The sequence below is a fragment of the Uranotaenia lowii genome, chromosome 2 (genome assembly GCF_029784155.1).
Source record: "Uranotaenia lowii strain MFRU-FL chromosome 2, ASM2978415v1, whole genome shotgun sequence".
NCBI lineage: Eukaryota > Metazoa > Arthropoda > Insecta > Diptera > Culicidae > Uranotaenia > Uranotaenia lowii.
This window is the reverse complement of record NC_073692.1, coordinates 31212610-31240184: the sequence shown is the minus strand read 5'-3', so window position 1 is coordinate 31240184 and position 27575 is coordinate 31212610. Positions and strand designations below refer to the sequence as shown.

The 27575-nt window shown below is 40.3% G+C and overlaps 3 protein-coding genes across 3 annotated transcripts; 1 reads left to right on the top strand and 2 right to left on the bottom strand.

The window, feature by feature from the left end:
• Nucleotides 1–6219: 6219 nt before the first annotated feature.
• LOC129741204 (uncharacterized) lies at nucleotides 6220–6769 on the bottom strand. The gene is made up of 2 exons (XM_055732912.1): nucleotides 6739–6769; nucleotides 6220–6678 (listed from the first exon to the last, which is right to left on the bottom strand). Exons 1-2 carry the CDS (start codon nucleotides 6742–6744, stop codon nucleotides 6220–6222), a joined length of 465 nt encoding a protein of 154 aa, XP_055588887.1. The 5' UTR covers nucleotides 6745–6769.
• Nucleotides 6770–6986: 217 nt separating this feature from the next.
• Nucleotides 6987–7455, top strand: LOC129741203 (uncharacterized). The gene is made up of 2 exons (XM_055732911.1): nucleotides 6987–7026; nucleotides 7090–7455. Exons 1-2 carry the CDS (start codon nucleotides 7021–7023, stop codon nucleotides 7453–7455), a joined length of 372 nt encoding a protein of 123 aa, XP_055588886.1. The 5' UTR covers nucleotides 6987–7020.
• Nucleotides 7456–12289: 4834 nt separating this feature from the next.
• On the bottom strand, nucleotides 12290–13204 carry LOC129745009 (cuticle protein 16.5-like). Its single transcript, XM_055737833.1, has 2 exons — nucleotides 13130–13204; nucleotides 12290–13053 (listed from the first exon to the last, which is right to left on the bottom strand). The coding sequence occupies exons 1-2, from the start codon at nucleotides 13133–13135 to the stop codon at nucleotides 12418–12420; spliced, it is 642 nt and encodes a 213-aa protein (XP_055593808.1). The 5' UTR covers nucleotides 13136–13204; the 3' UTR covers nucleotides 12290–12417.
• Between the last annotated feature and the right edge of the window lie 14371 nt (nucleotides 13205–27575).

The following is a 27575-nucleotide window of genomic DNA, read 5'->3' as shown; positions in this document are numbered from 1 at the left end:
GGAAGTACCATCCCCTCTTCCGTTCTCCCCATTGAATTGAGGGGTGAGAACTTAATATTCATATGAATAAAAGTATTTTTCGAACTCAAATGCTTTTTGATGCCAAATTTGGTTTCATTTGCTCGATTTATTCTCGAGTTATGCAAAAATTTTGTAAGAAGCCCCCCTTTCCCCCTTTATATCTTTCCGCTGAAAAGGTGGGGATTCAATAAATAATAGAAACATTTCCCGTATCCAAATACCCTCACATGCCAAATATGGTTCCATTCGCTCGATCAGTTCTCCAGTTATACTGAAAATTGTAAGGGAGACCTCTCATCACCCTTTTTATCCACCTCTTTGAAGGAGTAAGGGATACTAATATTCATAGAAGCAATTCTCGTACCCAAATTTTGTTTCATGCCAACTTTGGTTCCATTTGCTCAATTAGTTTTTGAGTTATGTGAAAAATTATGAAAGAGGCCCCCTCCCCCCTTTAAATATCCCTACTGGAAAAAGAAAGGGGTGTAAAATAATCATAGAGATATTTTCCGTATCCAAATACCATCCCATGCCAAATTTGGTTCCATTTGCTTTAAAAGTTTTTGGGTAAGGTAAAAAATTATGATAGAGGTCCCCTCCCCCTTTCTACTGGAAAGAGGAAGGGGTCTCAAATAATCATTGACATATTTTTCGCATCCAAATATCTTCCCATGCCAAATTTGGTTCCAATATCTTGATTAGTTTTCGAGTTATATGAAAAATTGAAAGGTAGCCCCCCTCCCCCCTTCCTATCATCTCGCTGAAAGGAGGGAGGGGTACCTTATATTCATAGAAATATTCCTAGTTCCCAAATATAACCCCATGACAAATTTGATACCATTTGCTTGATTGGTTCTCGAGTTATGCAAAAAATTGCCTTTTGTTTGGGAGGCCCCTCCCCCCCTTCATGAGAAAGGGAGGGGTCTCAAACCATAATAGAAACCTTCCCCGGCCTCCAATACCCCCACCTGCCAAGTTTCACGCAAATCGGTTCAGTAGTTTCCGAGTCTATAGGGAACAGACAGACAGACAGACAGACAGACAGACAGACAGACAGACAGACAGACAGACAGACAGACAGACAGACAGACAGAAATTCATTTTTATATATATAGATTCGTCGCCCTTTTCGCCTTGGTGTTGGCAGTCGCTGCTGAACCATCTTACATTCCGACGACTTCCGTTGTATCCCATCAGGTTCCCGTGAGCACCTCAGTTTGGCCACCATACGGAGTGTATGGAAAAGGGGCCGCAGTCCTTCCATCGGTCGTGCTGGACAAATACTCCGGATATCCGGCCGTGGCAGGAGCCTACGGAAACTGGGGATGGCCAACCTCAGTATATGGTAATCAGTGGGGTTATTCTGCTCCAGTTTTGACCATCGGAACTGCCAAAGTAGTCAACAATGGTCTGTGGAACAACTATGCTTATGGTGGATATGGCTACGGAAATGGACTGGCCTACAAGAACAACTACTTGTGGTGAATGTTGAAACGTAGAAATAAACTACTTTTTGCATGAAATTTATTTAATGCTTTAGTTTGTGATCCTATTTACGGCATCTAATCTCCTGCCATGGTGCCGTCAAAATCGGTTTACGAGAAATGATTATTTCGCTAATGGATTAAATTACAAACTGAATCAAAGCAATCGAAAGAATTCCCTCTAATTCAACCACGGTACCTTGGATGAAGTAAAGGGAGTTCCATCCAACCTGTATACATATCTCAGGTGGCGATGGAAATCCCGTGCTAAGTGTTAGAAAAGGATTTTTTTTGTAAACATTATAACCATGGCAATTCGTGACGTCAGTTGCATTTTTAAACAAACAACCAACAGAGAAAGCTATAAAGAAAATAATCATTGCAAACTGCTGTTTACGATTCTCGTCTAGGATACATGAACATCCTGGCAAGTTACGTAGGCTTTGTTTACCTTTTTACTTTTTGAATAACGAGTTCAGTAATAGTGTGCGTGTTTGTTCATCACCTTAATTGTACCACATTGAGTTCCATCGATTGCTTTGATTCAGAGCAATTATTCAACCAAGTAGGCTTACAACACAAAAGAGTAGTTACAAACATTTATTGACATTCGAGGACAATTCTTGTCACTGTTATGCTTCTTTTTTTTTTAGTAAAAATCATACATTCTTTAAAACCTACCTACGTGTCAATTGAATTCAGAACCTGAAAACACGAAAGTTGTGACGAGATAATGTAGTTTTTTTTTATTATTATTATTATTTATTTTTTCCTCGGACAGGGAAAGCCCGCTGGAGTTAAGCTTATCTCAAGCCTCTTCTCCAACAGGCACAAAACCCTGTCAAAACAATTTTAACAATTCGTTTACAATATTAGGTATTCCAAAATATGTATGAGCACTCCAGTGAGCGAGATAATGCTCTGTGAAGGAGTGCTTGGCCCTTTTCATTTGCTATTTCACAATTTTATACAATATAATAGGGTGTTACACTTGTATTATACATATTCGTAGCTTTTTGTGGCTGCTGCGGTGGTGCGTTTCTGATGGGAGGTGGCGGGTGACGGGTGGGTGGCGGTGGTTTGGAGCGGCGTTTGGGTGGCGGTGGGCTAGGTGGAGGGGCGAGAGCGAAAAGATGATATTAATAAGACGTGTGGCACAAATAATTTTTTAGCGGAGGAAGCGGTTTATGTTCTGCTTGCAGATCGATAACAGTTGCGCTTTGAATCGCGAGGGCGTTGAAGACCGTTTCAGGGTCTCTGGCAGGTTGTTGTAGAGTTTACTGGCAAAGTAGCTGGGTTTCTTTTTCCCGTATTCCGTCCTTACACGGGATAGGCGGAGATGATTTGCGTTTCTGGACAAACGGTGCGACGCCATTCTCTCGAGGCGCAAATTGTGGTGGGATTCTCTGCTTGTCAGGAGTTTGTGGGTGAACATTAACGTTTGGAATTCCTGGGCACCTCGTATTGGAAGTACCGAGTTGTTCATGCCATATAACAACTCAGAAGGATATAAATAAGGCAACTTGAAGATAGTCTTGAGGACACGGTTTTGCATGGTTTGCAGTTCCCTGAGGCGGCTTTTACATGCTTTGCCCCACAGCGATACTAGGTATTGTAACCTCGAGTGGAAAAGCGCGAAGTAAACGTTTTTCAGCCAGTGAGTAGGAATAAACGCTGATATTTTCCATATTGCACCACAGACCGGAGCGAGGGTTCGTTTCAGTTGCTCTATGTGGGGTGACCAGCATAGAGTATCGTCCAGAAGTAATCCCAGATATTTGAACTGGCGCACTCGTTCAATAATCGTATTACCTATACGGATTAATGGCAGCTGTGGTATGGAGCGACGACCGGAGTTGAACAACATGTACGATGTTTTTGATAGGTTGAGCGAAAGCAGGTTACAATCGAAGTATTGCTGAAGGACTTGCAGGTCATTACCGATCCACTCCACAATCTGGAGGGGGTTGGAGTGACTATATGATATTATGGTGTCATCTGCAAAGAGCCGAACTTTGCCATGTAGGTTCAGTTGTGGAAGATCGTTGATAAAAACTAGAAACATCAGCGGACCTAGGTTACTCCCTTGTGGTACTCCCGTTGTAATGAATTTTTTGCTACTTGAGTGTCCTTTCAGAGACACGAATTGTTGTCGATCTGTTATGTAGCTCTCAATTAACCGATGAGGCTGACCTCGTATGCCATACCAATCCAATTTTTGCAACAGCAAGGCGTGGTCTATTGTGTCGAATGCTTTCCTTAGGTCCAAAAACAGGGCACCGGCGTAGTTACGATTGTCCAGGTCGTCATATACATCTTCCAGGAGTTCAGTAGTTGCTGTTAATGTACTGCATCCTTTTCGGAATCCATACTGGCGCGGGCTTATAAGGTCGTATCTCGATAAATACTCACTTATCCTGGTGACGAGAAGTTTTTCCAGGATTTTGTTCAATACTGAAAGCGTTGAGATTGGACGGTAGTTTGAAACGTCTGAGCTGTCTCCGGACTTGAAAATAGGAGTTTCTCGGGCTAGTTTCAATGCGTCGGGATAAACTCCGGTTCCGACTATTTCATTAAAGATATCTGTCAGGATATCGGAGAGCGCCAAGTGATGTGTTTTTAGTGTGTCCACGGTAATATTGTCAGCACCAGGAGATTTGTTGGAATCTAAGTTGCTGATTTCTAACAGTACCTCTGAGACGGTTGCCGGTCTCAAAAACAAGGAAGGCGATGGTTGCGAACGAAGTGAATTGTACTGTTGAATGTCTCGATTGCTTGCGATGTTAGATGAATTTTATCCGAGGAGTTTTCTTTAGCTCTCCCGAATTTCCCTGCAACTTAGTTAGTGTAAACTTTCCGACCCTGGGATTAAAAGGGGTTCACCGCAAATCTACCGATTGGCTAACAGCCAGTCTTACAGAGTCAACAAGACGTTCAGCCTTTGATGGTATCCATTGCTTTTGCTTGCCGTGAAAGCCTCCCAATGGGGGTTTATCTTATCGTTGTTCATATAGAAGGGTGATCCAATGGTTTTGCCGAGTTGATTTTGTGTCTGTGCCAATCGGTTTACTATTATACGACCCTTAGAACATGCTCATGTAGGCATATTTTGTGTTGGAAAAATCGTATCCATAACTTCCTTCATTTGCTACAAATTTTTCCAGAAGTCCTTCAGGAAAGCAAGTGGCGTTGAGCAAAGTGGGAGGCACGAGGAGTTTTATATCAGAATCTAGGATCTGATTGACGGATTGCAAGGGAGATTTGAAACGTTCTCCTGTCATTAGGGTGATGGTCTTAGCCAGATATGATTCAATGAGATAAAAAAGAACTATGTTTGAGCTCAAGAGATAAATTCTTTTGCCCCGTTTATGCAAATGTTCTGAAGAAGAACTTCCGAAGAATATTTCACTGAGAAGGTTGATGCCAAATGTATTCTTGAACAGTCTTCCAGCAATTTCTGAAATTATAAGAGCTACTGCAATCAGTATCCACACGCTGGAATCGAAAGGATGAAAGAGGTGATGAATTGTATTTCTCTCCCAAATATTGGGTACCAATAGGCATAGGCCATCCATTTCCGGTAGATATATGGGCACGGACCAAGACAACGATATGAAGGCTCGACTTAGACAAAAGTCAATTCTATTACGCCTAAATAATTCTTCTAAGAGTTTCAACTTCTCATAAAAATTTCCGTCAAATACGGTGAATTCTACTTGAATTTCGTCCCATTTGCTGATCGTGTTGAAAAGTTCTACATCTATGCCAAGTGAAGATCTGGTTTTGTTAAGTTCCAAAATTTTTAACAACGCTGGAATTCCGTTCTCGGTATGAATGAACTCGAAAACTTTCTTCAGCTGAGGAACAGGAAAATACACCTCAAATCCTTCATTGACATCTCCTATGCTCACAGCTCACTATCAAACATCTAGAAAGGTTACAAATATGGCCGAAAAAATCGAATCCAACTGGCCAATTTTCGACAATCACCACGAAAAACAAATGCATCGGTTCTTGCACGTATTGATATGCGACATTGAAATAGGCACGACTTTCAATCAATTTCCACAACTTCAATTTACTACCATCGAAGAGAATAACGGTTTTCCGAAGTTTCCTGCTAGAGAGGACATTTTGTAGAACCGCATTGAACGGCAACAGATATATTAAATCCCGTTATTAATCCCGACAAATAGCTTCCGTTGCCAGCTATGAAAGTTAAGTCCATGGTTTCCACGGACTGGCCAGATATAAGATCGAGAAATTCCACCAAAAATTCCACAATCGGATGCCGAATGTTAACCTCTGATAAAATTGAAGTTGATTGAAGGATATTATTCCCGGTACACAAGGCAAACAAAGTAGAAAATTTCAGTACCATTCCTAGTGGTCTCAAAAAAGTCATCATTAGAGTAAACTTTCTCTTGAGGTTTACTTTGTTTAACTGACCTTATTTTCAATATTGTTAAGTGTATATGTAGTTCTTAAAGCAATTTACAAAATGAACTTTTTACTTTGTGTAAAAATACATGCAACATTGGCTTGTTTTTGGCAACCGATAGCTGCATCTAAAAGCTTTTAATTGAGCTATTTGTGAAAAGAACCTTTAAACCTCTATTTGCAACGTGATATAACATCAAAATTGAAAAACTAATATGATTTCTCCATCATTTATTGAAGCTCTCAAATCATCAATCAACATATTCAGTCATATTTAATAACCGGCCACAACCTTCACTCCATCAACGGGAACAGGGGCCACGTGAACTGATCCTGGAGTGGCTGCTACCTGCTTTTCTACTGGAACAACTGTCTTTGCATATCCATGATGAGAATAACCTCCCCATCCGTAGACACCGGCACCATAAGTTCCCCAGGGTTGTTCCCATGGATATCCACCATTGACAACGTTGGTCTGGACCACAGTCTTGTGACCTCCGTACAATCCTCCGTCATACAGTGAAGGAGACGTCCACAAGTTGTTGTAGTAAGAAGATGGGTATCCTCCAGTTAATCCCAAATGCGAACCAGTCCAGGTGTTGAGCCCATTCCAGTTGTTCCAGGAGTTCCAGGAGTTCCAATCGCCATTGCTGTAAGGCCAAACTGAAGTTGATGGCAAGTAAGAAGCATGGCTCAAAACAGCCAAGCTGACGACGATGAGTGCAAAAATCACCTGCAAAATAATCGATGGAGTTGTTTTATCGAAAAGTGAACAATCATTAATTTTACTCACCTTCATTGTTATGGTTGGTTGAGTTGTTTGGTAAACTTCTTGAACTGAACTGTGTCTTTTTGATTCTAGCTTAAATGTTTTTATACTTATTCGATTACCAGTGATTGTGTGTTCCATCCTGACCTAATTACGGATGATCACTTTCATTTTCGCAATTTTGAGGAAGTCCCTAATTTCGTGTACGCTCAACCGTTATATTTCAAGAAGTATAAAAGCTTGTTGAAACCTATAGTTGAGTTATCAGTTGTCGTTTCAAGTTAAAATCGTCAAGTTTATACCAAAATGAAGGTGGTATTTGTGCTCAATAATATTTTGAATAATTTAATTGATGAATTGAAAATTTTTGTTCAGGTATTCGTCGCTCTTTTCGCCTTGGTGTTGGCAGTAGCTGCTGAGCCCTCCTATCTGCCTACATCCGTTGTGTCCCATCAGGTTCCCGTGAGCACCTCGGTTTGGCCACCATACGGTGTATACGGAAAGGGCGCAGCAGTCCTTCCATCGGTCGTGCTGGAAAAATACTCCGGATATCCGGCCGTGGCAGGAGCCTACGGAAACTGGGGATGGCCAACGGTTTACGGAAACCAGTGGGGTTATTCTGCTCCAGTTTTGACCACCGGAACCGCCAAGATTGTCAACAATGGCCTCTGGAACAACAATGCTTATGAAGGATATGGCTACGGAAATGGACTGGCCTACAAGAACAACTATTTGTGGTGAATGTTAAAACTGAGGAATAAACTACTTTTTGCATGAAATTTATTTAAAGTATTTGTCGGTGATCCCAAAAAAGTTCCTCGTGCATATCGTTAAAAAAACTGAGAATAGTCAAGTTTTGAATCGCTATTTGTGATTTGTGCTTCGCAATTGAAAAAATCCTGGCTTTCAACGGCAACTCTTCTTCTGCCATAGCGGCCGTCAAAAATGTGTTAACCGCAAATGAAAAGTTTTGTTTATAAATTTAGTTACGAATGGTTTAATTAAATGAATCGACCATATGTTTTCAGTTTTATTCAGATTTATTAAACAAACTGTTTTAGTTGTTTTGAAAGAGTTATGAACGTTCTGTTTAAACTATAGGGGAGAGTGGGGATACTTGATCCCCTTTTTTTATTTTCACCATATCTTTTTGGAAAAATTAAGCAACTTGCCGCCTTTGACATTTTCTGACAGCCTGTAACTTCAAGTTTCTATGCTCCAAAAATTAGAACGATACTTGAACCCGTAGATGAACTAGAAGCATTTTCGTGGGAGTAAAAAAATTACGATTTTTCTGAAGTTAGGGGAGACTTGATCCCCTATTGAAGGAGACTTGATCTTTTATTCAGGAAGCCCTAATCCTTGTATAAAAATGAAACAAAACCCCAAGACAGAATGTTAATTGACTATTTTGGTCATGTTTGTTCTCATTTCACAATTTATAGCAGACATAAGAAGAAAATTCTATAACTTTGTCTCAACGCTTATAACATGGCATACTTAAAGGCGCTATTTTTTATAATTAAGAGAAAATTAATTATTTTTGCTCTTTTCTTCAGACAATTGTTTGATAAATATTAGTTTTTGGATAAATATTAGTAATTTCGTAATCAGCAATCATAACGATCAATTCAGAAGAAGAATATGCCGTTTGGAAGGGGGATCAATTGTACCCAACTCTAGGGGATCAATTGTACCCATAATCAACATTTTGGAAAACTTTTTCTGAAAAAAGTAGAGAGTTTTCCATTGATATGAAAATATGGCATTATGAAGTTCATTTTACGCTCGAACGATTGATACATTGGAACAAATATTTTTTTCATAATTTTCCCATGTAAGGAACATTTTAAAGTGATGAAAAAAGATCTTCAAGTTACATTTTGTGAAATTTTTCAAACAAAGTTCAATAACTCAAAAAATTATTTTGTTAACATTTTTTAAACTACAAGCATTGTTATTTTGCTCATTTTAACACATTTTTCTAGAACATTTAATCTTTGTAAAACATTCCAGTTTCGAGATATAGCTAAGGAATCAAGTATCCCCAGGGATCAAGTATCCTCATTCTCCCCTAATAAAACACAAACTTAGAAGTTTGCTCCAAGCTTTCTTTTGCATGTTTTATAATAGCACTTAGTGCCTGATTATTAAACCACCATAAAACTTAATGACAGCTCTCGATAAAGATGTCAAAACAGGACACGCTCAGATTAGATAGCACATATTTGAATTGGAATTCCCATTTTTACACATTTTTAATAAGTTATGTGTTTGTGGTTTTGAGTGTTTATAAAAAAAATATCTAAAAATCTTTGAAAATGAAAATGAATATCTCTTACTTTCAAAGCAGTAAATAACTGAAAACATCATGATGAATCTCATCAATACTGGTCACCTTAACGTTAGCACTTTGTGAGTTCTTCCAACCGTTTGCCTTTGTATTTTGAGTGTTGCCAATTCTTCATTGTTGCTTTTCTATTGTAACTTATGAGCGGGAAAAGTTGTAATGGTAGATGACCCAATATTGTACTTCCCTTATTACGTAGACTCTCGAGAAGTGAAGATGTATTTAAAATATTTGTATATTGTTAGAAAATAAAATGTTTGCGTTACTTGAATATATTTTCGACACTGTGCTTCAGTTTGATGAAGCTGAGGAAACACCCATCCCGTCTACAAATCCTAAAAAATTAACCCTGGACAAAACATTGGTGCCGTGACCAGGATTGGGCCTTAACAATATGGTTATAAGGTGAAACTGATAAACAAGTAGAAGTCGAATTTCGTTGTCCGTCGCCATCTTAAATTCCAATATAGCGGCAATAACTCAACTTGAAAATACTTTAAATGACTGAAAATCGCTTAACATCCTAACAATATGGGTATAAGTTGAAAGAGAAGTCGATTTTCCTTATCTGACGCAATCTTGAAATCCAAGATGGCGGCATCCACTGAACTTTGAAATGTTGAAAATGACTTAAACCCCAACAATATTGGTATCGGGTAAAAGGCTAAACGAGTAGAAGTCGAATTTCACTATCTGACACCATCTTGAAATACAAGATGGCGGGTTTCGCTGAACTTTGAAATGCTCTTAATCATTGAAAATCATATGAATACCTTACAATATGAATATTAAGGGAAAGAACTAAACTAGTAGAAGTCAAATTTTGCTGTCCGACGCCATAAAGAAATCAAAGATGGCGACTTCTGCTGAACTTTCAAATGCTGTCAATGACTAAAATCGCATGAAACTCCCACAATATGGGTATTGGCTGAAGGGCTAAACTAAAAGTCAAATTACTCTATTAAACAAATTCAAGAAGGTGCCTCCCACTGAACTTTAAAATGCTGTTTATCAGTGAAAATCGCACGAAACTTCCACAATATGGGTATTGGGTGAAAGGACCAAACGAATAGAAGTCAAATTTTGCTATCAGACGGAATCCAACATGGCGGCTTCCACTTAAAATTAAAATAATGTTAATCACTGAAAATCAAATGAAATTTCCACAATATGAGTATTGGGTGGAAGGAATAACTAGAAGATGTCGAATTTGGCTACCTGAAGCCATCATCAACCCGAGATGGCGGCTTTCACTTTTCTTTTCAAAGCTTTAAATTACTGAACATCTGATGAAACTTCCACAATCCGAGGTATAAGTTGAAAAGGCTAAACGAGTAGAATTCGAATTTCGCTATCTGACGCAATTTTAAAATCCAAGCTGGCGGCTTTCGCTGAACTTTAAATGCTGTAAATGACAAAAAAATCGCATTAAACCGTAACTATATGGGTACTGGGTGAAAAGGCTAAGCATTGCCATCTAGGATTTCAAGATGGCGTCGGACAACGAAATTCGACTTATAATCGTGAAGCCCTTTCACCCAATACTCCGTATTGTGGATGAATCATGAGATTTCCAGTAATTTGAAGCTTTGAAAAGAATTGCGAAAGCCGCTATCTTTTTATGTTTGGGAATCGACTGATTGTTGTGTTTTTTTTTTATTTTGGGAAATTCCGGCTTGCAGTCTTTTTTAGAGCAAAAACGATCAATCCTACGTTTCAATGCGTTATGAATCTTCTTCAGGGACTAAAAAGTGTCGTTTTCGCTTCGAAATAGACTGCAAGCCGAATTTTCTTTAGAAAAAAGCCGCCATATTGTATTGTATTGTACCGGATAAGTTTTTCAATAACGATCCGCCAACTGCAACGTTGATAAAGTCGCGAATGCCATAAGGATGATAAAACGACTATAATCGAAACAAAAAAAAATGAAACCTTCACAATATGGTATTAGGTGAAAGAAATTAGATGATTTTTTCACTTGAAGCCCGCGCAGGAGCAAAAATCAATTCAAAATTTACATACATGAAGGACTTTTTGTCATATCCGATTCAAACTGACTTCAAAAGACTTTTTTTTACGATCTTTCAACTAAGTTTCCACAAAAACTGAACAAGATTACCGATATGTTGAGTAACAATTGAGCGAATTTGAAAATTAATCATCAAAAAACTTTAAAAATAGAAAAATTAAAAAAGCGCCCTGTAACGCACGATAGCAATAAATTCAAATACCGTCAAACGGGGCATCATGCAACAGCGGGGTTCGATGCAACATTTATATAACACTACATTAAATCAATTTTTAATTTAATGTATTGTAATAAAGTTATCTTTTAATGATCACAAAATGATGATGACATAATTTCTCACATCTTAAGCTAATTTTCTTAAGTTTTTTATTTTTGTGTAAAATTTGAAAAATCGAGCAATAAATGTACAAATTTTAACATTTTTTTATGCCGAAAAAAACTTTACCCAGTGTGACGAATCGGCTTGATAATATTACCCACAAACTTTTTACTGGTTTCCTCATGTTATACCAACATTGTTGGTGTAAAAATATTTTTCGAACAATCACCCAATTTTTTTAAATAAATATTTTTAAAATTCCGTTAGGTGTCTGGGGTTAAATGCAACAAAATGCAAATCAAAGAAATACCTTGTAAATCTCGTTTCCATGTGTTGGAATATGAATGTCTTGCAATCATTGGAATTTCATTCATCCAAACATTTAGTTTAATGATTTCAGCTTTTAGAATTTTTCGTAGTATTATTTAACCCCTAAATGTATGCAGCATCTGCATTTTCAAAAAAAATGTGAAAATTAGTTATTACAGACCCAAAAACTACTGCAATTGGTATTGTCATGCGTAATGATCTTTAAGGCATTGCTAACATATTAAAAACTATAAATTTTCGTACGTGTTCCTAAGATTTTCCATTAAAAACAAAGTTTGTTGCAAGTTACCCCATTCCATTTTCTAAGGAGGGGGAAAATCGCATGTTTTTAGAAAATTAAAAATAACTGAAGAAACCTATAATTTTTCTAATTACGCCAATTTGATGCCCCAGCATCCTTAAAACTTTTGATGCGTAAGGGGTAGGATTAATTGAACATAAGTTTTTTAGAAGCCATTGAAGTTGAAAATTGTTGCATGTTGCCTCAGCTGACGGTACATAACAAATGTCATCATTCGTTTGCTAGTCCTTAACAAAACGACTCAACTTTTCATTGAAATTTAAACTCCTTCTTTTATTGAACTCGACGCGATTGTACGTGCTTCATGGTGACTTAAAGATTTCGTGCTTTCACTCCACGGCTAGGAACTCACATTAGATCAGGGGCAGATCGCTTTACAGGGTTCCCGCAGCTGGTTCCAGGTTCAGCGACTGCTGGGAGACGGCATGTCCAGCGAGAGGGGCCTCATGGACGGCTCCACGGTTGGCGGCCACATAACGAGCTTCCTGTTGGGCAACGACGGCGACGGCTGGCTGATGAGCAATGGCGACGGCTGGGGCAGCAGCAACAACGGCGGCTGGAGCGGCGGCCACAACGGAGCTGGCCTCAACGACCTCGGAATCGGCAGAGTAGGTCACGGCGGCGGCTGGAGCAACAGCAGCGGTGTAGGCCACTGGGGCGGCAACATACCGAGGGGCGACGTTCTGCTGGACATAGGTGGTGTGTGGGGCAGCATAAGTGGCAACGGCAGCTGGAGCAGCGGCATAAGTGGCTACTGGAGCGGCGGCATAAGGGGCAACTGGGGCGGCGTTGTAGGCATACTGAGTGGCGGCGTAGGTGGCAACCGGGGCAGCGGCGTAGGTCGTGGCAATGGCTGGAGCAGCGGCGTAAGTGGTCACTGGAGCCGACACGACGTACTTAGTGGTGGGCACATTCTGCTGGACAACAGTGGTGTGAGGGGCGGAGTAAGCAACGGGGACGACACCTCCCTGGGCGACGACGGCCAGGGTCATGACTACAGCTGCGATGCACTGCACAAATTGAAGAAAAAGATAATTCAATCAAAATTTCACTCGAATTTGAACAATTGCCAAAAATTTAACCTACCTTCATGATTGGTGATTAGTTAGGGCTGAAAGTCTCGAAGGACGAAGAGATTGTTGTCAGTTTGGAATACTGATGAGTTCTGCTGGTCCACACATCTCCCACATTCTTTTATAGCACTTAGAATTCAAGAATCGGCTTTGTTCTAAGATATCCAAAAGTGCCGTCGCCACCGTACACGTAACAAGATCCTTCAGTACTTTCAGTTGTTAGCAAACTCGATCCGGCAAAGAAAAGGAAACACGAAACAATCATAAAAACTAGCTATCAAAGGTCCATTCTTCAGCCGCTGAACAAATTCTTCCTCTATGGTTGTTGTTTATCATTTACTCTGCTTTGCTAGAGACCCACACACACTGGGCTTGGGGAGCCTGCCCGGTTAAGATTTTGGGGTGGTTGGCATTTACGGCGGTCTCAGCTTCAATTCAATTCTCGATGATTTTTTTTATCACACATGTGGCTAAGTGGACTTAGTAATGGATACCTACCTACTCGAATCATGCGGCCGTTGCGTGCTAAGTCGTTGATCCCCTTCATTGGATTGGTTCGGATCTCGAACCTCTATTGTAAGACGAAAGTACAATAAACTAAAGCAATAATTTTTCTCAAGCAATAAAATGATTATCAATAAAATTAATCGTAAAATCTGTGCAGTGCCCGTTGAAAGTTAAGCGTGAAGCTTCTGTGAAGCGCCCCTTGTTAGGAGTTTTTCACTGGAAATAAATAATAATACTAGTTTTACAAAACTGTAAGACCTTCGAGAACATTTTGGTTTATTAGTCTTTATTACTTTAAAAAATTAATACAATTTCATATTCTATTCATATTTTTTTGTATTATGTTCCACTTTTTTCAAATTTTCCATCTTATAATATCTTGTATACAAATTTTTTTGTTGCACAGATTTGCATACATTTTTAGAAGTATGTAAAACGCAATGAGTCTAGCTCAAGGTTGCAGGATTGCCTGGTTTTATTCGGGTTTCCCGGATATTTTGTACAAAATTTGGGAACAGTCCGGCCTGGCTCGGTTGCCCGGATTTTATTGAAAAATGCCTGGATTTGTCGGGATTTATTCACTTTATTTGGCAAATCAAACAAAAAAAAATCATTTGTGATGTAATTTTTTTTATTTATACGTCCAAAACTTAATTTTTGAGCAAGTTTTTTAAAAATAATCGTGAGAGGTTTTTAAGAAGCCTAAAATACGATTTAAAATCTGTCGATTTGTTAATTTTTTTTCTTGATTTTTATTGAGTAATTTCTGAGTTTGGACAAAAATTGCCCGCATATCGCCCGGATTTATGGTCATCAATTTTTAAACCAATTGCCAGGACTTTTCCAGGTTTATGTATAATATTGCCTGCTTAACCCGGATAGGATATAAAAAAAAGTCTGGCAACCTTAATTTTTTTTTTATTAGTTGATCACCCAGGTGGTAAATCATTTTTACGGATTGCATTCCAAGGCACGGCGATCGACCGAGTCCCCCCAGTATGCTACTCTGGGTCCATGGGTGCAATTGGACGACTCATGATACTAAGTACCCCTACGCCATAAAGTCCACCTGGAGCCTCTGGCCATAATTCCCATCCAAGTCCGCGCTTAAGCGCTCATCGGCAACTCCAGTTCGAGTCAAACTCCAGCATATATACCCTGTCTCTAGTTATCATTCAAGACTAAGGACATCTCCTCTAACGACTCGAGGTCCGGCCTTTACTCGCAACTCGAGACTAGCTTGGTTCCCACGACTATCGTGCGCTCCGCCTCTGTTCGAGACCACTGCAAGAGACCAATGACCTCTCGTCTAACGACTCGAGATCTTGGCTCTGCTTGGCTTGGCTCGAGGCCCTCTCCTCTTTGCCCGTCCGTGTGCCAACCAAGAGCAGCTTACCCTAGACTCGCGCCTGTCACAGCACACGTTCGGGGCTTTACGAAAGACTACTCGGATGATTCCCGGTGAAGAATTCATCCTACACCGACTCAGGTGAATCACCCGCCGACGACGTGAAGTCACCCTACCCGAGAGTATTTCGCGGTGTAAATACTCTTCCCCCTACGAGTTCGACTACGAAGAAGGTATAGTCTTATCTCCGCAGCTTCCCTCGTAGGGAGCGCGTTTTACTCAGATACTCCGCGGCGGTGGAGGTATCCTACACAACGTTCGCTACGTACCTAACAGCTCGGCATACGCAGAAGGTATTGTCTTATCTTAGTATGCTTTACTGCTAGGATCGGACGCACACTACTCAAATGCCCCCCGCCGAAAGGGCATTCTACTCCGACCGTGGTCCGGTCTTCCTCCTCCCTTTTTGGCTGGCAACCCTAGGATTTTTGACCGCCATGTGCCGAATCGAGAGCAGCTTATCCTAGACTCGCGACTGTCACAGCACACGTACGGGTCTTTTCAATTGCTACTCTGATGCATCCCGACGGTGATGTCATCCTACCCACTCGAGTGGCTCATCCGACGGCGTCGTGAGACCACTCTACCCGAGCGTACTCCGCGACGTGAATACTCTTCCCTCTACGAGTTTCACTGCGGAGAAGGTCATGTCTTATCCCCGCAGCCTCCGTCGCAGAGGGCGCGTTCGACTCGGATACTCCACAACGGTAACGTTGGAGGCATCCTACACACAGACGCGCGACGTACCTAGCAGCTCGGCATACGCAAAAGGTATAGTCTTATCTTTGTATGCTTTACTGCCAGGGTCGGACGCACACTACTCAGGTGCTCCCCGACGAAGGAGTCACCCTACACCGGTCGCGGACTGGTGCTGGTTCCAACTCCTCTGCTGGGCAGTCATGATTCGGGTGAACCCATCGCTGACCACGCGCCAAGTATTGGCATCCTCACACATCCTCCGCACGATGTTGTCGGCTGTCGTGTCTGGTCCGCAGGCGGCAAGCATGTTAGCACGTACCCCTTCGAACCTCGGACAGTTGAACACTACGTGCTCTGGTGTCTCTATTGTGTCACCGCAGGTTGAACAGGATGGCGAAGCCACGTGTCCAAACCGATGTTGGGACTACATGAAACATCCGTGACCAGTTAAGAATTGTGTCATGCAGAAATCCACCTTCCATGTCTCCGGTGCATCCATGATCCGATGTTAGGGATCAAGCGATGGTTCCACCGGCCACGTTCCGAGCTGTCCCACTGGTGCTGCCAGTTGGACAGCGAGGCCTCTCTGGTATGTTTCCGCACGTCGGGTATGTGCCTGTGCTCGTAGCAGAAGATATCTTCCTCTAGCAAAACCGAGATGGGCATGACCCTCGCCACAACATCAGCAGCTACCGAGGACACCGTTCGGTATGCGCTGATTACTCGCAGGTTCATCAGCCGCTGCACACTGCAGAGCTTTTGCTGGTTACAATGCCTGCTCAAGGCTGCCTTCCAGCTTCCGCTCCGTACCGCAGAATGGACGAGGTCACACTCGCCAGGACCCTCCTTTTGCTGCAGCGGATCGCCAAGTTGTTCGACATGGCCCGTGAGAGGGCTGCTGTCGCCATTGCAGCTCTTTTACAGGCGTAGTCGACGTGGGCCGTAAAGCTCAGCCGGTTGTCGATCATCACCCCGAGGTATTTAATCGCACGCTTGGACTCGGATGCGCACGATCCAGCTGCAATCGTCCCTGATTGTGCTGAGATCAGGTTCGTGATAAGCACCATCTCGGTCTTGTGGTGAGCCAGACGTAGGCTCTTGGAGCGCATCCAGTTTTCCACCTTCTCAATAGCTACTGTGGCGAGTAACTGGACCTCTTCGGTTGATGGGCCCGATGCCAGGAGAACCACATCATCGACGAATCCCACAAGTCTCACTCCTGTGGGGAGACGCAGTCTCAGCAGTTCGTCGTAGACAATGTTCCACAATACCGGGCCAAGTATCGATCCTTGTGGAACCCCTGCCGGGACTCTCACTGTTTCCAGTCCCTCGCTGGTCATATACTGTAGTTGGCGGTCACGGAAGTAACACTCCACCATTCTACAGATATATGCCGGAATCCTCATGTTGATGAGCGATGACGCAATCGCTGCCCAACTGACGCTGTTGAAAGCGTTCTTTACGTCGAGAGTAACCACTGTGCAAAACCGGTCTCTTCTCCGTTTCTTCAGCCTGGCTTCATCTGCCCTTTCGATGACCTGTCAAATGGCGTCCACCGTGCTGCGACCTTTCCAAAAACCGAACTGATTATCGGATAGGCCGTTCGCACCTTCGGTGTAGAGCTAGATCCTGCTCTGTAATACCTTTTCTAGAACCTTGCCACTGCCGCTTCCACACATCTGGGAAGAACCCATTATCCATTTACTGCTGCAGTGAAGACCGGAACATTTCGGGATGTTCCATGAGCGCGGCCTTCACTGCAACATTAGGGATGCCAACCGGACCCGGAACTTTGTTCAGCTGAAGGGACTTAGCGATGTCGCGCAGTTCCTCCAGTGAAATCTGCTCCTTCTCTCTCGTGTCCCAGTCGTATGGGATCCTCGGCCATGTTACCTCCACGTGCTGTGGGAACAGGCAACCTTAGTCTTTTTTTTTTTAGTTGGTAACCACAGGTGGTAAATCCCAGTTTACGGATTGTATTCCAAGGCACGGCGAGCCACCGCGTCCCCCCAGTTTGCTACTCTGGGTCCATGGGTACAATGGGAAGACTCATGATATACTCCGTGTATACCCCCTACTCCCTAAACTCCACCTGGGGCCGCAGACCTGGTTCCCACCTCGAACTGTTTGGTACACTATGCTTCAATAGTGGGAGGTCTATTCGCGCTAATGCGCTCAAAGGCAATACTCATTAACGAGACCACTTTCAGCAAAACCTCCCCAGACAACCATTTGGTGGGTATTTCGAATTTGCAACGCAAATATACATGCAAATATACCTGTAAACATATCGTATATAATGTAGCAAAACCAGTATATACGTACCATTTTGGAGGCCATATAGGTACATTAGCAAACATATTCTTGATTTGGATTGTATTAAATTACGATTTGCACGACTTGTCATGCGCATCATTTACGACTACCCTGAATATACTTTGAGAATTTACATCATCATATAGGTGGTTGAGGTTGTAATATACGACATTTTTCGTTACAATATGGAAAGTTTGACGACTTGTTTGGGCGTCTTTTGCGACTTGAGTGCAGGGCTCTCATTTTCCGTCAGTTGAATAAAAATAAGATTATTTTTTTTTTTATACTTTAAACCAATCTGTTTATTCATCCATAAAAATAATAAAATAAGATTATTTCAAAGAAATGCGTTTTTTGCTGTCAAATTTAAGTTTATATCGTACAAATTTATTATTTGCCTGATTGCTGATTTTATTGTTAGTACCTGGACTTGATCCCCTGACCATACGATCTGCAGCTCATGATGGTTCCTCGACGCTATCTGGAATATATAAATTTAAGAGGATTTGCTTCAAAGACATTAAACCAAAAGCAAATCGTATATTTCTATAACTTAAATCTTTCAAATCGTAGAACGCGTCATCGATGATCTAAAAATAGACCAACATTTTTAAGCCTCCTTTAATTCGATTCCAATCATCGATGTCCCATTATCATAAACGATTTTATTGAACTTTTTTGTATACTTTTACGATTGCCAGCAAATACGTTTTACGAAAATCAGACATGCGAATTAATTTGCAAAGGTATACGACTGCATGCACATTATTACGAATCAATGCAGTTATATACGTTTTTTATTTCGAATTATTTTATGCATAACACGACAAAATCTCTCAGTCACGGCTGATCACCGTATATCGGTTGTTTCACGGATTTTTTGCGAATTGTCGTACACAAAGGTCGAGTTCATATGTACATAAATACGAGTCTCTCTTCTTGTCGTAATAAAATCATGCAATGCTTTTAAATACGATAAAGAATATGCATGGACCGCACATTGTAGGTGCAGATATACGAAAATGAGTATAAATAACATTCTATACGATGTAATCTGTAAAAGAAAATACGACTTCTGGTTGTCTGGGTCTCATCCTTACGACTCGACGCCTGAACTCTCCTCTAACGACTTGAGAACCGACATTTCCTCGCAATGACTCGAGATTCCCACACAAACCTCTCCTCTTCGCGACTTGAGGCCTGATCTCTCCTCTAACGACTTGAGATCCGACCCCTCCTCGCATCGACTCGAGGTTTACCTCTCCTCTGCACGATTCAAGGCCTGATCTCTCCTCTAACGACTTGAGATCCGACCCCTCCTCGCATCGACTCGAGGTTTACCTCTCCTCTGCACGATTCAAGGCCCGATCTCTCCTCTAACGACTTGAAATCTGACCTCTCCTCGTAATGACTCGAGGTGACCACTTGTACCCCTCTTCTTGTTGGTAAGGGGCCTGATCCCTCCTCTTACGACTCGGGACCCGACCTCTTATCATAAAGACTTGGGGTTGACCACACAAACCTCTCCGCCTGAAGGTTTGAGGCCTGACCTCTCCTCTAACGACTCGAAGCCCGACCTCTTATCTTCAGGGTTCGAAGTTTGCCACCTTGCCCGTCGTGTGCCTGATCGAGAGCAGCTTATCCTAGACTCGCGCCTGTCACGGCACACGCGCGGGACTTAACGCGGGACTAGCTATAGAGTAAAAGGTTCTAGTGTTACAATCCAAACTCAAGATTCAAAGTTTTAACCCTGTTCGGATCAATATGACCCGAAGCGCACATTTCAAACATATTTATAATCATTCCAATATACTGATGAATTGGTAATTTTGACAGACAAAGTATGTTCTATGAAAATAATGACCAAATGAACGAAAAAAAAATAAAACTTAAGTTTTGAAAATCGGTTCATTGGGAAATGAAATTCAGCTAAGCAAAGGTAGCTGTTTTTGAAACTTTTTATCAATTTTTTATTCCTCAAATTTTCTTATACTTAAATTCTTTACACTGGATTTTGAGTCTAGAAACGCAGAATTCTATTCTACAGTTAGGCAAGTTCATACCAATTCTAGTGATGCAATTACATAAGCGCTGCAATTCTTTACATTTCGTGGTTTTTAAAACCACATTTTTTGTACAAATCGGTATAGAAACAAAAAGTATATTCCGGTTTAAGTCAAGAGCGTCAAATTGATATGAACTCTAACGGGCAAAAGGGTTATGAATAGAAATGAAGTCAAAACTTGAGACTTAATTGACAGATAATTTAAGAAGGGTGTGAGACACTTGAAAAAATTTTTATGGGCACTGGTCAATTTGCTAAAAAATTGCATACAGTAAACACTTACAAATCCGTCAGTTTTCCGATGTGTGGGGTAAGATGATCCCAAAGCTGGTGTTCTTCAATTGATTGTATTGTAATAAGATTTTCAACGCGGGTATCAGGGGTGGAACAGAGTTAGTCTTTATTTGCTATCTCAGTATGGTCCTTACAGTTTCGCTCCTGCCAAATTTTATAGCGAAAAAGTGAAAAATTCATTAAATAGTAAAAAGTGAAAAAGTTCGAATCAAGAATAGTTCCATCAGCTTCTTCAACCTGATGCCCAAGCTCCAAACCATGCCAATTTTCATTCCTCCCGGAATTCTGTCGGCTGTTCCATTAGGCGGAAACCTCCGGATGAACCGAAGTAAACCATTGCCGGATCTCTAGCAAAGCATAAAAGGCTGGATTAGAGGGGCTAGCTCTACGCCCTCCGGAACAACGCAGGTTAATAGTTTATTTTACCGAACATTCAACTGGAGGAGAGCACTGGGACGAGTCTAAGATGAGTATACATGTTCCATTCTTTCCTTTTTTGTAAATTTTTAGATTTAAATATTTAGAAAAAAGCTACCATGGCCAAAATTTTAATTTTCAGGCAGTTTTCAGCAAGATGTGAAATATTTCAATCATATCAAAGCTTGCATACAAGTTTTGTTGAAAAAAATGTTTCGAAAAGGCTTTTTCTAATGAAATATTCGACTCAAGAAGCTTCATAATTTCAACAGCTGTTATGATGTAGCATATATACAGGCGTTTTTTCCGCCTATATAAAATTCCATTATTCCATACGTATTCTTAGAATTGAACTGTAGGAAGAACTGAAGAAACTTAGAATATTGAAAAATTATATTTGTCATCAAATTAAAAGATATCTTATTACCATTTGGATAAAAAAAATAAGAATTATACACACATCGCGCTTCATGGTTTGATTAGCTGTATTTACATTTTGATACTATCGATTTATCTTCAATATTTTATCAAGAAATTAATTATGAACTCATTTTATCGATGTAAGAGAATTGAGCATTAAATTTTATGCCATTTAATTAGTTGTTGGAACACTTCCGTATCAATATTGACGTCATGTAAATTGTTTAATTTTAGTCTCAATGTCTTAACGAACTTCAATGGATGTACATTGAATGATTTTTATTTTAGGAATGAAGAATTATAACTTGTTATCTAGAACAGTGTTCAAATTTCTAGGTTCTGGATGGAGAGATAAAATTAATGTTTGAAGGGCTTTCTTCAGTAAATTTTTAGTGTTTGGGATCCTTAGTGCGCAAAATAGAAAAGTAATTTTATATTTGTTCAGAAAAGGCTAGGTCATCGCATATAAAACTTCAGTTTTTTTTTAATGTGATCATGAATTTATGTAATTCTATAATGTGGTGTTGAGAACATATGATTGAAATGAACATGATAAATTTTTGGATAAGTAATTTATCCAAATACATACTTTGATAATATAGGTTCAAAAGTTTAGGAAATGAAAAGCTGTTTAGGATTATTAAGTAAAATAGTATACTGTTTAAAGTGACAGTAATGAAAAACAATGTTCCATAATTTTTGAAATCGATTCGCCTTGCTTTTCTCGACTTTTTTTTATAATGATTGCAGCAAGCCGTGAATGATTTCAACCACCTGAAAGCTTGCATACAACTTAAAGTGCATGGGAAAGCTTATACCACTACGTGTAAGTAGGTAAACTGCCTGAGAAGCTTTTTCATTTTAAAGAAGTATTCAGTATACATTTAGGCGTTTATTTGGCACAACTGAACAAAATGTTCAGAGTGCAATCTGAATATATTACTGTTTCATGAAGTTAATAGTTTTATTAAAATGTCTTTTAATATCATATTAACAATAAACTAACAGAGGACAGAAACAGAACAGTGACTAGCAAACACGTAAGCTCATGAGAGTACTGTATGGGCCGTTGTAGATTGAAGATCATGATATTCATTATCAAAATTCAATTTAAAAAAAGCTCTCACCACTTTTAATAGCTTATTGTTTAGACTTACCATTTTCTTTTCAAGAGTCGTTTCGAGAATCAGTGATGTGTTAGAAAATATAGTGAGGGAAACAGCTAGCTTGTAGAAAATTCGAATGATTGCATTTCTAATTATTTGAGAGTTCATAATTCTTTTAAATTTTCTAATTAAAACACCTCGCAGATATGATTAGGAGTTTCCTTAGGAAATCTCTAGGAGCATAGGAGGTGTAGGTCAACCAAATCGCACCATTTTCCAAAAATGGCTCCTGATTCAAACCTCTCCCTTACTAAAACAACCCTTCCTGCAGGGATGCATTTTCTCTATGGAGAATCTCCGCGGTGCGGGTTTTTCGATTCCCCACGGAGTTTCTCTGCGTTTCACCACGGAGATGTTTAACTAACACCACCGGAGAGATTATATTGAATTCAACACCAACGAGCGTGAGAGTGAGAGCTCTTATGTTCACCACATACACCACCGAGAAAACCGATCGATCCAGTTTTTGAACACGTAAACATTGCAGGTGATTGTCTACATTTAGGGGTATTTCGAGTGTGTATACTTGAAGGGGCGGTTCCAATAGGACTAGCAATGGAGAAACAGTTTGTTTATCTGAAGAAGAAATGTTTTACCAATCCAAATCTTTTGCTTTCAAATCTTATTAAAGATTTCTATAAATAAAAATGTTCATTTTGTTAAAACTTTTTTTTTATTATAACAATTTTCTGAAAAGTTCGGGCCGAGTGAACTTATTGCATTATTCCCGGTAACTTTACTCAAGTTTTGTCCCGGATAAATTCGGGCAATCTGAAACATTTCTTATTGATTGAATTGTTCAATTTTATGTGACATGAATCATTAAAAAAAATGCAAAGAATATGGAAAAAAAGTTGGGTTTTAACTTCGATTTTTGTTGATCCATGTTGAAAATGCGTATTTGTATTATTGAAGTGTAATATTGTTAATTTAATATATTTACATTACATTTTTCTACTTTGATGACAATTGTCTCCAGCTGCAACGATGGATTTTTTTTAAATAGATTTCGTTTTCATCAGATTACTAAATTTTTTAAGCTTATTATACCGGGCGTTCGTAAATTGCTATCTACTCGTAGAAATAAAATGATGTTTTTGGTCGAAGTGACTTTTTGAATGTAAATCAAATGCTTTGGATGGTTTTTTGACATCTTCCAAAATAAATCGATCATCAGATGCATCACTCAAAACGATTAATTTACGAACGCCCCGTAAGAATGGCTAAGGAATGGATACTGTCTTATGGCACATTGCTTTCAACTTCCTGCTTTCCTTACGTTCGGCAAAGCCAAGTCACAAAAAACGCAGGTGATTCTCGCCGGTGAGGAAATTTGCCACTCTACGGAGCTCTACGGTGCAAACATTTATGCTCCAATGTGAGGATCTGGTGGCGGTGCGAGTTTAAGTTAGTGTATATGACACTCGTGTACTTCGATAGCAGATAGAGAGTGGTGAAAAACTAACAATCTCTCCAGAGAGTTTATGGCAATAATACTGCGGTGTTGAAATTCTCCGGCTCCGTAAAAACACCACGGAGGAAAGCATCCCTGCCTTCCTGAGATACTTGAATATAGATTCGCAGACGTATAGACGGTTTCTATAGGTGGTGATACTGACTTATCATTGTTTCATAGTTTTTCAAAACAAGCTTTTGAAGAGAATTGGAATAACAGATTTGGGGTTGATCCAAAAAAGTATCTTACTAACAATCCTTCCTTCATCCCTCTTTGACTACTAGGACGTGGCCGGCGCCGTTATTGATCTTTTTTTTTTTTTTTTAGTGAGAGCATGAGTTTTGTGCATTGAGAATGAGTTGCTAATCCCAAGCTGCATTCTTTTGGCCCTTGTACAAAATTGATGGCCTCCATCAATCACGGAGTAGCAACCATTGGCGATGTGGAACTTGTTCTACTTAGCCACGCCAGCGATCATGAAATTCGAAATGCATTGAAAGATTTGATACAATATATTATTATATTTTTAGTAAAACCATGAGAAAATGGTGGTATTTTGAAGACTAATTAAAGCATTTCGGGCTTAATGATTCAAAGTGGATATGAGTAGTCAAACAAGCTAAGCTAAGCTAAGCTAAGCTATCTCAGTATGGTCCTTACAAAACTACACTCTACACTAGCGATCGCTAGTTCCACTAACGAACGTCAATACGCGAAGCCGTAGGGAATTAACATATGTGTTCAATGGAAGTTAGTCGAAACAGGTTGAAATAGGTCGAAACAAGTAGGAATGGATTTTGACAGTTGATAATCTGTCTCTTTCCAATTGACTTCGACCGATTTCAACCAGGTCGTCCGTTGAACATACGTTCACCAATACTAATGCGTGTTTTGTGCTTTGTACACACGAATTTCCAGACAGACCGTTTTCATTTAAAAATTTTTGGAACCTGCGAAACGATTACATTTATGCTTTTCTAAAATTCAATTTGGTTTAAAATTTCTTTCAAATTTCATTAAATGAGCAAAAGTCATCAAATAGAAAACTTCTATAACTTTTTTCGCAGAACGCCAAATTATTTGAAGTATTAAGGAAAGTTTGATAATTGATTCAAAACTTTTATTCTAGAATGTCACGTTTTTATTTTCAATTTTTGTCAAAAAGCGTTAAATTATTTTTAAAGTTCAGTTACACTTCTTAATTAAAACCCATTCAAATGACGAGCTAGTGTTTTTGTATGTCTTATTTAGAGTTTCAATTAAAATAAAAGGTTAATTGAATTGCAATTTAAAATTTACAATTTAACATATTTTCAATTATAATGTCGTCAAATAAAATCAGGTTGATTAAAGTGTTAATTCCGCCGGAGGCGAACCAAATTTCTGACTTTTTTTGTCAACACTTATTATTAAACACCTTTTAAGGTCAAGTAATATTCCGGAACTCTACGAAAATTTTACTTGGAAAAAATCTCCTTGGGGGGCGGGTTCGCATGGCTTTGGTTGGTACCTAAAAAGTTCAAAAGTATCTCCCGCAAGCACCACATCAAACCGTTTGATTGCGGTGCCAGCAGAGATCATGTATGAAAAATTAATTACAGGAAGCACAGCGACAATCCCGACCCGAAACACACAGGACCGACCGCCGACTGAATCCAAACATCCAGAGCACGAAAGTGAAATGGCGAAAACGAAACAAAAACATGCTCTCTGTCTAACACACACGCTGCATGTGTGTTAGTGTGGTAGAAATGAATCCTGCTTTCGAGCTGGATCGGTTTCGACTAGTTTCGATCGATTTCAACTTGCTCCGTTGAACAACGACCAGATCTGTTTCGACCAAAACATCAGCCGATTGAACAACGACCACTTGACAGAAACTAGTCGAAACCAATCGCTACTTACGATTGAACGCAGCTAACGTTATCAACCGCAGCGTAGCTTGTCCAGACTTGTAAACCATCGACATTTTCTCTGACAGTCGCACAGCCTGCTTTTATCAGTTTCATTGTTCGTGTCATCAAACGAATGCGACCAAACACTTGCCGAACAGTCGACTACCATCAAACGAAACGACATTCATTCTTCTTTGTGTGATTGTCGAACGAAATGTCGTGTCTTGGTACACGAGAGCGATAATTTGATGGTCAAACGACCACAATTCCCTACAGTTTACGACATCGCCTATCTCTTTCACGCAGCAGAACCTACAGACTCAATAAGCAAATGCAATCTTTTCTATTCACTCCCTCCTGTTGAAAAAAAATTCGCCACTCTGCAGCACCGGGTGATGTTTGGATTATTTTATTTATTTTTTTATTTACATAGTATTCCGTCTTACGACATAACTTGACGAACATAATTCCTAAAATTCACTCAGTCCATGGCAACCGTTCTCCAATTTCTCGGGCACCCCACGTTCGCCAGATCACGCTCCACTTGGTCTAACCACCTTGCTCGTTGCGCCCCTGCTCGTCTTGTTCCTACCGGATTCGTGGCGAACACCTGTTTTGCAGGACAGTCATCCGGCATTCTCGCAACATGTCTCGACCAGCGTATCCGGCCAGCCTTCACCACCTTCTGGATACTGGGTTCGCCGTAGAGTCGCGCGAGCTCGTGGTTCATCCTTCGCCTCCACACTCCGTTCTCCTGTACGCCGCCAAAGATGGTTCTTAACACTCGTCGCTCGAATACTCCGAGTGTACGCAGGTCCTCCTCGAGCAATATCCATGTCTCGTGCCCGTAGAGAACAACCGGTCTAATAAGCGTCGTATACAGGTTACACTTCGTGCGAGGGCTAAGTTTTCTCGACCGCAGTTGCTTGTGGAGTCCATAGTAGGCACGACTTCCGCTAATAATTCGCCTCCGGATCTCACGGCTGGGTGGTCTTGGGTGATGTTTGGATGTGTTGGTCGAACAATGTGGAATGATTATTTACGCAAGAGGGATGAAAGTCAATCGACTAACCATAACAAAGATCAAAATTTCATTTGACATTTTTTTGCTCTCCGATCGAACGATTGCGCTCTCCATGATTGTCACGAACGATGTGTTGTGGATGCCTCCGAAAAAAAAAATCAAACGATGGTGACCACTTACAAGCCTGCTTGTGACTCGTGATACCACTGAGAGTAACCCTCTCAGATCCCGCCTTCCCGGCATCGATCTCCAAAACCATCTTGGCTCGTCTCTTCACTGGCTGGTTCCTCTAGCTGGTGGACTCCTCTGTGCTGGTCTGGTAGATGGTACACTAGCTAACCGCAAGTTATTTAGAGTATCCCTCTCGATCATTTTTTTCCATTTCCAGACGTATTTGGGTCCATAAACTGTTGAATTAAGATATTCAACGCAGGTTTCAGTGGTGGAATAGAGCTAATCTTAATTTTCTATCTCAGTAATGTCCTGAAAAAACTACACTCTACACTAGCGATCGCTAGCTCCACCAATAAATGTCTGTACGCTAATTGCCTAATCTGTTTCTATAGGCGTGAGTGCTAGCGTTCAAATCGTTCATATTCTTAAAAGTCCTTTTTTGGAGTTGCTAAAATTTAATACTATTTACCCAATAAAACATACATTTACCAATTGAATCCAAATACTTTATTGGGCAGCAGAAAGGGAATGAACGATGCGTATCGAAAAAAGACTTTAATACTAACGCACAGATTCACAAAAAATTGTTTTGTGAAGATTCTGATAGTAATCAAATAA